General features: G+C 41.0%; 1 protein-coding gene and 1 long non-coding RNA gene across 10 annotated transcripts in view; one reads left to right on the forward strand and one right to left on the reverse strand.

Annotated features, from left to right (window-relative positions):
* The window catches only part of LOC105680183 (GTPase-activating Rap/Ran-GAP domain-like protein 3), a 29245-nt gene extending 18859 nt beyond the window's left edge, over positions 1-10386 (forward strand). For all 6 annotated transcript variants that reach the window (XM_067355208.1, XM_067355209.1, XM_012380657.2 and 3 more), the window contains 16 exons: positions 1092-1158; positions 2021-2104; positions 2295-2376; positions 2927-3045; positions 3433-3497; positions 3595-3661; positions 3749-3851; positions 3964-4062; positions 4437-4649; positions 5158-5429; positions 5662-5947; positions 6862-7331; positions 7853-8189; positions 8445-8531; positions 8674-8937; positions 9057-10386. In XM_067355208.1, the coding sequence (XP_067211309.1) occupies positions 1092-1158; positions 2021-2104; positions 2295-2376; positions 2927-3045; positions 3433-3497; positions 3595-3661; positions 3749-3851; positions 3964-4062; positions 4437-4649; positions 5158-5429; positions 5662-5947; positions 6862-7331; positions 7853-8189; positions 8445-8531; positions 8674-8937; positions 9057-9304 (2863 nt within the window). In that variant the 3' untranslated portion in view covers positions 9305-10386. The remainder of the gene's footprint in view (positions 1-1091; positions 1159-2020; positions 2105-2294; positions 2377-2926; positions 3046-3432; positions 3498-3594; positions 3662-3748; positions 3852-3963; positions 4063-4436; positions 4650-5157; positions 5430-5661; positions 5948-6861; positions 7332-7852; positions 8190-8444; positions 8532-8673; positions 8938-9056) is intronic.
* LOC105667286 (uncharacterized) overlaps positions 1-10626 on the reverse strand; it is a 137243-nt gene that overhangs the window by 124030 nt on the left and 2587 nt on the right. For all 4 annotated transcript variants that reach the window (XR_010890276.1, XR_010890277.1, XR_010890275.1 and 1 more), the window contains exon 2: positions 6386-6421. This is a non-coding gene — a long non-coding RNA (uncharacterized lncRNA). The remainder of the gene's footprint in view (positions 1-6385; positions 6422-10626) is intronic.

Below are 10626 nucleotides of genomic sequence, written 5' to 3' on the forward strand. Positions count from 1 at the left end.
CCGAATGAATCGACAGCGAGGAAACGCTGCGCAAAATCGCAGCCGATGCGAATCCCGATTCTCGAACTATTTCTCTTTTGTGTCTTTCGCGTAACGGCCTCTCCCGGTTACCCGGCCAATTCGACCTCGACGTAGCTTCTCGTTAACCCAGATATTCATGTCGTGAAAAATGAGAAACGCGAAGGGGGTCGGAGGGTGCTGTCGCGTTACGCTACGTTCACGTTACGAGGGAGACGCGATCCACTCGCCGAGGGATGATCATATTTGACCGGAGTACATTTAGTCGGCTATCTTGTCGATAGCATTTTATCACTTAATAAATCCCTTTCGCGCAAAGGAAAATATCCAAAGTCAGCGTTAGGCAGCGATCCCACAACTGGTCACACTTAATTTTAATGATAGGTTATTCGTCAAGTGAAATAAAAGATTTTTCTTACAAAAAGATTTCGAGTCAAAGCATCGCTCATTGCAATTTTGTAACATTTGATATTAAATATGTTGGAAATTAAATTTCTAAGAAAGAAATCTTGATTTTACACTAAACGAGGAAAAATTTTGTTTCGTCATCCTAGAAGCCCTTTACTTTCGAATTTTGTGACTCAATAGTTATTTGCGCACCGATATTTTAATTAAAGAAAATGGACGTCGATGTAAAAGAACTTGTCGTTAAAATTGAAGACAAGGTTGCATCACTTGAATCGGTCGCAGAGTGATTTTCAAGTCCGACATTGTAATACTGTTTTGCTTTCAAATAGCATAGCGAAGGCGCGGTGAGGCCGATAAAAAAATGTACGTGCTCTCGGTTAAGAATGCCGTTCACCGTGGCGGACGAGGCGTGCCGGCTATGCTAGCGCGAACGATTCCATAAGAATGCATATACATGCAGAAAAAAAAGGTCATAAGACGTTTATGCAAAACGCGAGATCGCTCGAATTATTAGCGTAAAAACGCGTGGAAAATCAAACGCGGATTACATTTCCGGCGAATATAAATTGGTCATTTTCGACACCTCGTAAAAAATCTCCGAGATAGAATTATATCTCCGTGCAAGCTCTTACGCTACATCTAAACGGTGAAAAATCGTGTTTCAGATCCACCACGGATGCGATAGCGAGGCGAGGAGTCCTATCGAGGCGGTGCTACGGCAGCGTGGAAATGGTAAGGAAACGATGAAAAAGCGGACGCGTCTTAGGTAAGAGCCTCGTTCCACTCGCCGGAAGGTTTTTACCTATATGCATAATACTTATGCTAATCGATGTGATAAAGCGAGCGAGTGCCTTGCGATAATCCCCGCGACACCTCGCGTTAAGCCGATTATGTTGTTTCCCTTTATCTCGCTGTTTATCTTTATTGATTTGCTTATCGTACACTCGCTGAAGCTGCGCGGACTTTGTGCTTTACTCATGTCAACGTACGATGATACAATATACTCGATCGATATTCATAACAAAGGAAATAGGAAAGAAATCCTTAAATATTATTAATTTTGCAACAAATTTGCGTCTAAAGTTTGAATGTCGTTAATGAATTTGAGCGAATCGTGCTATTTCGCGTTGATGATAAATTACTCCGTAAAAATGTATTTTCTCTCCTTTCCGATGGAAAATAATTTCTCTCTCTCTCTCTCGTAACTATTTCAAATTAAAATACTTTTAACTTCTTCTTTATACTTTAATATAATTTATTCATTTGAAAACATACGGCTCATGACTTTGCAATCGTTACGTTTTTACTGTATTTCCAATGGGAAGCTTTTACGCTTCTCACAGATTTGTTTGTGCGAATAGTTCAAATAAAATTCGATTCAACTCAATTTCGTAAAAGTAAATATCCAATTCTTGCGTTGAAAAAATTACTTTGAAAAAGATTTGTGGATTCGGCTAGGTATTCCCTATCGTTGTTTCCAATCGCGTGCGTTTCGAGGCCTCGAAATTACAGCTCGCAAACTCGAAACTGGAGCATATTGACTCGCACCGCATTCGCGTATTTACTAATCACGACGCTCGAAATGCACTTCCAGCTGCCACAGATCGAGCAGGATGGAGCCGACAATGGAAGAAGATTTCGAGTGGAGAATGGAGATTCTCCGGGGGAAAAAGAGGAGGTAAGAAAGAGTTGTCTAATGATCAAACGATCAAGTTTTTTTCGATTTCTTTCTTTCATCTCTCGAGAACCGTCCTATTTCGCGGTGAGCGTAATTGCTTGCTCTTCCATCCCATTTCGTCTTTCGCCCTATCCCATTTTTTTGCCGCGAATGTCGTTTGTAACGATTCCAACGATTTTTACGTCAACAGATGTTCGGCTCGCCGAGTACGCCGATACTGGAAAACCCGGAGTACCAAACGCGTTGGTACTTCAAGTACTTCCTGGGCAAACGTAAGTTGAGCGTCGAGAATATTTGCAATATAGTACGTAACGCAACAATCGTTAACAAATGTCGTTGAATTGAATTATTTGGAATGCGCCTGTCCATCACTGCGATCTCTCAAATTCCTTTTTCTGTGCAATTGTGCAATATTACGAAAATATAATGGAGAATTTTATTAGACCTCTATTTAATGCAAATCGATTTATGTTCTTTACTTTCTCGGCCGTGTTAATCGCCGTTGCGTTTAACGAAAATTTATGCAAAGTACCGCCTTTTTCTATATTTCTCTCGTAGTTAGCATATAGATGCGCGTCACTTTGCCACAAAACTTACTCACGATAGACGATTTAATTGTAGTAGTGAAAAATACTAAATTAGAGCAATGTGTGCATACTCGGTTCTAACTTTTTTTCAGTATTTCTTTTAGTAAAACTAATATATAGATGCACAAGCTTTGCTCACTACAAAAATAATTTACGACAGACGATCTAATTACGACGGCTAAAAATAGCAAATCAGAGCAGCGTGCGAATACTGATTACTTCTATCTGTGCACAGTGCATCAGAATTATATCGCCTCCGATCAAGAGAGAAATCCTCTCTTTCTCTCGGTCGTCACGAGCGAGGTTGGTGATCAATGCGTGCCGCACTACCGAGTTATTTTATGGAGGCGAACCGTGAGTAGACAGCTTATTATTCATTGAGGGCAGATCCCTGGTATCCTGGGACAAATTTCCGGAAATTATTTATGTTCTTAACTCACGCGGCGGTACGAAAATTGCGAAAAGCCCTGTCGCATAAAGCTCGGCCTCGATTTTTCGCAAAAATAGTTTATTGTAATTTGTTCCAAGATACAATTCTGCCAGAATAAATTAATAATCGTATATTGTAATAATCTAATCTGCTCGGTATACGCGATATTCAAATGCAAAAATATTAGACTTTATAATCAGCCGTTTGAAAAAACTTGCCGTATCGAACTCGTGTATCTTCCAGAATAAAATGATTAATTAATACATGAATGCAGAATCGATCGTAATGAGCCGATAAAATGTTTTACGTAGGGCGCGCAAAAAATATCGCTGCCGTACTCTGCAAACAAGACTATGACTATCAGGCAAATTCTCAGGTAATTATCTTCTTATTTGCGCGAGTGTAAAAGTATGTAATTAACTGCGAACGGGACTGCGAATAACTGTGTATGTCATCTGCTGTTGACCTTTCAGCAACTTTTTCGGTTTGGAGAAACTTGACAAAGCGCCGCGAGAAGTTTTCACGCCGGAACTGCAAAAGGTACTTTTACAAGCGTCTCACTTGAATTTCACGCTCGGGGAATTGACGTCATAAAGAAATGGACTAATTCGGTGTGAATCCCCGCAGGATCTGTTACTGCTGGAGGAACAAGAAGGCTCGGTCAACTTCAAGTTTGGCGTTATCTACGCGAGAGAAGGTCAGACCACCGACGACGAGATGTTGTCTAACGGTAAGGCCGTCACAAGCATCGGCGAGAACAAAAGACAATCGGGTGGGATGGGAAATTAAGTGATAATAGATAGCGCTATCGATCCCTAAGGAACGTTTCTCATTGCTCACAGAAAGTGGTAGCCCGGGCTTTGAGAGGTTCCTGGAGATCCTGGGTGAGAGGATACGGCTCAAAGGCTGGGACAAATACAGGGGTGGCTTGGACGTGAAAGGTACGTTGATAATATGGATATTGGCAGCGCAAACTCGACATCTGCAATCAGAAGAGACCTGCAATCGTCTCTTCTGATAGCCACATTGACAGAATTCCGAAATTCCCTACTTCTTTCCGAGTCTCCTGACAAACTGCATTTTTGACCAAAAGTATGCGCAAAAAAAAATGAAAGGAAATAACTTTCCTGATTTTTGTAAATGTAAATATAGCGATAATTCGATAATATTAAAGTGTCGATAAATATTTCTACAAGTGCCGATTAAACGAGTTTTCTCTCCTATTTTTCGTGTGATTTTACGATATAAAATTTTATATTCGTAGTAGTCATCTTTCATTTCTGCAATTCTACTCGTGCGGTTTGTCGTCTTTCAGGAGATATGACGGGCAAGGAAAGTTTCTACACGGTTTATGCAGGTCACGAAGTTATGTATCACGTTAGCACGGTGTTGCCGTATTCGAAAGACAATCCGCAGCAACTGGAGAGAAAGAGACACATTGGTAACGATATTGTTAACATCATATACACGGACGATCCATCAGCCGTAGACACATTCAATCCGAACTGCATAAGAAGCCAATTTACGCGTAAGTTCAGGAAACACGACTTGTGTTGACTTTATCGCTGAAATCAAGTATATCGGAGTCGAAAAATATCACGATAAGGTCATATAAAATCATGTACAATATATACCCTTGTTTTCACAAAGAGCACCCAAGTGACAGCTGACGCTGAAATACCATACAGTGCAGTGATCCTCAGTTTCCTTACATTTTTCTCGCTTTTTGTACGCCTACAGATTTTGTTTACGTGCTCGTAAAATTCGATCAATCAATATGTTACGTCACGTCGCTTGACCTATCTCTTTGTCACGTATATTCATGCTGTCAATAGCAGTTTCTAATTATAGCGCGAATACAATTTCAGAAATGGTCATTAAAAATATTCCTTCGCTAATTATTAATCGCGAATTGATTAAAAACCACGAGGGTGGATTTATAGAAAGAGAACCGAACATATATATATAGTTGTATATCGTACAAAATAAGGATCGCTAGTTGAATGTCAAATTACTCTTCGCTACTTATACAACAGACGTGTTTGCCGTGGTGACGACCGAGGCGGACGGTAAGGGATGGCGGGTCGCTATTTATTGCGACGAGAGTGTACCTCTATTCGGACCGAGTCTTCCTTGCCCGCCGGTTTTCGAGGACCCGTATAACCTTCGAGAATTTCTTCTCGTTAAATTGATCAATGGAGAGAAGGCTACCTTCGACACTCCAACATTTTCCAGAAAGAGGGAGAGAACGCTCGACGCCCTGTTGCGAGATATGTACCAGGAGCACTCACAGGAGAGCAAGAGCAACGTAAGTTACTTTACGAGAGCCGCCATTGTATTTTTTTCTTCACATCCCGCTAACTTTCACTTACGTTACTCGCAATAAGATGTAACAATTTCATAATATTGATACGTTAAGAAGCATTGAAAAATTAATATTAATATAAAATCCGGGATATTTAACATTTTTCTGGAAATACTTGAGAAAAAGCCGAATCGTATTACAGCTTAATGATTGATTTGGGATGATTTTGTTGCAGAGCATGCTAAACCGGCGGGCACTTTCGGACGTTGTCGAGGCGCCCGGACGACGGCGAGAAGAGACGCGCGCCGTCGAGATGGTGCGAGTGGGACAAGCTTTAAAGTTAGAGGCTATCATGCGTGGTCTCGCACCCACCTCTCTCGCCACCGTCGGCCCTCTGAAACCGAGACCCTGGGAACCGAGATGCATTTATCCCGACTTCCCCCACGAAGTCGTCTGCGGTGATGTGTGGCTGGAGAACAGACTGATTCTCGCCTCGGAAAACGGGACATTTCTCATCGAAGGTAATTTCAACTTTGACAAATCACACTTTTGCAAGAATATTAAATGATAATTAAACTTGTTAATAAGGTTCGGTGAAAAATATATTCTTGTACACATTGTTATCTATGTTTGAGCATTTATGTATATATCTATGGAACTGTAGTTTTAAAATGTTTTCCCTTGCTCTCATAATTTATATCTGCATAAAAAGTTTCTTCTTTATGTAATTTAAATTCTTTTTAATTTTATAATTTTACGATTCAATAGTCATAAATTGCATACATGACTAATGTAAAATTGTGAAAATATTTGTATTTGTAAAAATACAAATTGCAAACGAGAAAGTGATTGTCAAAGCATCTTTAGCAATTATATAGCAAGTATTGATCAATGATAAGACAACGGATGATATCAGTACTTTGTGCGATTGCGCAAATATAATGAATAAATTCACTCACTCATTTTATCCTAGCTAAGCACATCCTCAGGTGCATCTGAAAAAATTAATATATTTTGGTTATCATTAATTATATACTATAATAATTATATACATGTTATGTATGTAGATTATTACATATTATTTAATTATTTCCATTTTGATTATAAAACACATCTATATGCAATATATTGCATAAATAATTATTTAAAAATGTTAATGAATATTTGAATTAACATTTTAATAAATTAATATTTTCGTAAATATTTTAACATTTTATGGAATACAAATTGCAATTATTGCATGTGTTATTGTGATATGTTCTCGTAAATATATATGTGACAAATTAGAAATTAAATTGCGAGTTCTTTGTACAAATTTTTCAATCTGTTTCAACGCCAAAAGCTGTTTACGGAAATGATGTTACATATCAACAAATAAATATTTAGTTTCAAATTTAATTCCATTTGCCCCAATTTGCCTGATACTGTTTTCCAGATGGTCTCTCGCACAGATTGATTTTCGACGAGTCGGTGCAAATCAAGCAGCTAGACGTAGTCGAGCAGCACGGTATACTATTGTTTCGCGCCGGGGACAAGGGCAAGGAGAGCAGCGTGTACGTATTCCGACTTCGGGAATTCGAGAGCGACGCGTCCGCGCGATGCGCCGAGTTATTCAACGACCGCGAGAACGGCGATCGGGGGAAGGAGGATGAGGACGACGACGAGGACGCCGAGGACGACGACGGCGATCGCAACGACGACGACGACGAGGACGACGCTGACGAGTGCGACAATTTCACGCGCGCCACCGCCAGATTCCAGCCGGTCGGGCGTTCGCGCGCTCGCGTTCGCATCCGCGCGCCCGCTGTTCGCAGCCGGGCGCATATAAAGGAGAGGAAGCTGCGGCGTACGCGGGGATGCAGCTTGTACAGCATCACCAGGCCCGGAGGCTCGCATCTACGCATGGTAACGTACCGTCTCTCTCTCTCTCTCGCAAGCTCGCACTTTCGCGCCTCTTGGCACAATAACAGGTGAATAGAAGATTGGAGGATGAGTCAGAGGTCGGAAACACGGGTTCTCGGGGAAAAATGCAACGATTGCACGCGCGAGTGATCGCTTTCATTAAAGTAGAGTAAAGATAAAAGAAATGAGCACGAGTAAAATCTATCTCTAAGAGTAGCGAGCGAGTCTTTAACATAAAGGATTCATACTTCAATCTCATTTATCTGCAACCATTGCGCATTCCATATAAAACGGCGCTTGTAAAATTGCATCAGAGCGAAAGGTAGTTAATCAAGAATCTGTCAAAACTTGCCAGCGCGATTTATCAAGATTTTCCTTCGCGCAACGTTTAAAGGAACGTCTATCTTTCCATCTTCTATCTTCCCTTCTCCTTTCATCATTCGCGCGCGCCGTCTCCTTTTATTCTTGAATAATTATTATATTCACGTGAAATATGCAACGCACGATTGCGGTGCGCGAAACAGTGCGTAGTCGTCGGCCGCCGACTGACGGTCCTTCAGTGGAAGCACAACGCAGCCTGGACCATCTGGTGTTCGTCGGCCGACACCGACACCGTCGACGGTTTCCTGATGGTGAAGGAATTCACCGCGAGCGAGACACCGACGTTAGTGACGATGATTGAGAGCATCGATCCGGGGAACGAGTGGACACTATGCTGCGGCGCTCGTCACCACTTCGAGTTGATCTCCGCTTCCGGAACTTCGAGAATAGTTCACATGGACGCGATGCCGAAGCCGCACTTGGTGGCGGCGTTGGATCTTCGCGAAGACGAGGAGCCGGAACTGTTACTTTGTTACAACAGTAAGTCGCGTGCTATTTCAACTCGGAATTTAATCTCTTGAGTCTCTTAGACTCGACAATACACAATATATAATTCTTATTATTTATATTTATTCGTAAATATTTATTTCTTATGCAAGAAATATGTAGTTATTTATCTGTTTGTAGAAAAATACAGCGAAATGGAAGAATGAATATTTTTAATTAATCCTTTTTTAATGCTTTGTTTCAAATTAATCCGCAAATTATCAATATTGACAACATTTTTCCTCTTAGACACGTGTCACTTTCAAAAACTGGCAGAAGAGAACACTGCGCCGACCGAGTTCGACTTCAATTGGAATTCGATGCCGACAGCCGTAGGTGCGACGATTTGTAATTTTTTATAACTGCAAATAACATAGCCAGTTGTTATCGATATACTAATTTTTCCTTACTTGAAGAGCATTTCAATTGTATAAACAAATACGGTCTTTTTCTTGAGAGATGCATTTGTTTACGATAGCTTGTGCCTTTCCATACGTGATCGCCTTCACTACCGACACGATGGAGATTCGACTGATAATAAACGGCAACCTGGTTCACACAATCGCGATGCCCAATATCAGCTTGATCACCTCGAAGAGGGACATCTTTTTCGCAACAACGGCTCCGGAGTTCCTTCCAGGAAAATGCGAGCGTATCCGATTGGACTCGAAACCGCTCGATAAAGAGGAAATGCCTTGCAGCCCGCCGCCTACATCTTCGTCCTCTTCCCGATCTTTTCAAAGTACGTGACTTTCGTCTATTCTGGCCGCCTTTGAGACCGAAAATCCTCCATCGATTTCATCGCTACGTCGAATGTTTAACGAACGCATTGAAATCACCGTGAAAATCTTCTTTTCACAGACAGCCAGACGGATTGGAAGCCAATAAGGATCTACCGGATACCATTGCAAACGCTGTCGAGAAACACAGCGTCCAATTGCAGTCAAAGGCGGTGTCCGAGTCCGGCGGAGCCGGAAATCGTCTCCGCGCCACCGACCACCGACAGGACGTTCCTGAGCGTCGAGCCTCACCGCGCGTTCAGCAGATCCTGCAGCAGCAGTCCCACGCCCACACCGACCACGAATTTGCCGTCGCCATGTAGGAAATAAGCGCCGTAGTTGTTGGCGATCGCCAATCGATCACACCGACCGCGATCGTTGCAAGATCGATCGCGAGGAATAAACCGACCGCACGTACCTGATTCTCGTACACCGTACGAGAGAACATACGGAAATCTTTGTCATTGTTATGCTGTTAGTGCGTCGCGTTGCATGTGTACCTTGAATGTAAATGCGACCGCGCAAGTCATTACTCGGGTAGATTTTGACGAGGTCACATATTAATGCCTTAATTATGGGAGGCTGTGGCATAATTATCTCTCTTTGCTATTTGAGAAAAATCAATTGACAATGTCTTTTTTTTCAACATTTCCTTATTTCATTTGAATAATTATTTGTGGCGTGAAATTTTCTATTTTTTTTAATCTCGCGTAATTTTTATGCAAAAAGGGTGTATTTTAAGAAACAAGCGCAAATTTTGAAAGAAAAGAATGGAAAAATATTTTTATAAAAAACCGCGACCTGCGACAATCCTCCTTTTAATTTTCTTAACTTCTTTTCAGGCTGGTAAAAAAATGATCTCTAGCTAAGATACCGATCTTTTTATCGAGCTAAACTGATTTTATTTCGCGTCATCCGTAATTAAGGACTTAATAGCGTCAGAGAATGACGATACTTTAGACACTTTTCGCTTCTGGATTTTTTAAGTGATATTGTATATTATAGTTCCTCATTGTTTCAAAAGCTTAGATAGTAGAATTCAGGCTAATGACCATAAGTCAGTGCCGAAAATGTTTCTGACGCATGATTCGACACTATGGATAAAACTTATTACGCACTTATAAAATACATGCGAAGCGAGCATTTTTGAGATGCGCGTTAGCTCGATGAATCATGCGTTTCTTCGAACGTAAAGGAGGCACGCGAAGAATGTTGTCGAAGGCGATCGCATGTGTCGATTGATCCTCGAGGATCGGGATCGTCGAGGCCGCGCTGCGCATCCGCACTTATTTTTATTTAATAAAGAATATAACATTCCAACACACATGGTGGAGTGTCGATGTCTACGCGTCATGTGTATATAATTACAAAATAACGATTAAAATATATGTTACCGTTGCATTTCCACCAAATACGAGAAAGAATTTTTTCAACATTTCTTGCGCCTTCTTCCATCTCTCATGATTTTTTAATTTCTAGATATCTATTTGATAAGTCCGTCTAACAATATACGTTACTATTATCGATTGTATCCGGTTCGCTGAATCATTGCTTCTTGAAATAAATTTCAATCGCGCGATTGTCGTTACATTGAGACTCGATAAGTTTACTTGGAAAGAACTTATTTGTTATATTTCTTTTATCAAGATCTT

This window comes from Linepithema humile, chromosome 5, assembly GCF_040581485.1.
Source record: "Linepithema humile isolate Giens D197 chromosome 5, Lhum_UNIL_v1.0, whole genome shotgun sequence".
In the NCBI taxonomy this organism is placed as follows: Eukaryota; Metazoa; Arthropoda; class Insecta; order Hymenoptera; family Formicidae; genus Linepithema; species Linepithema humile.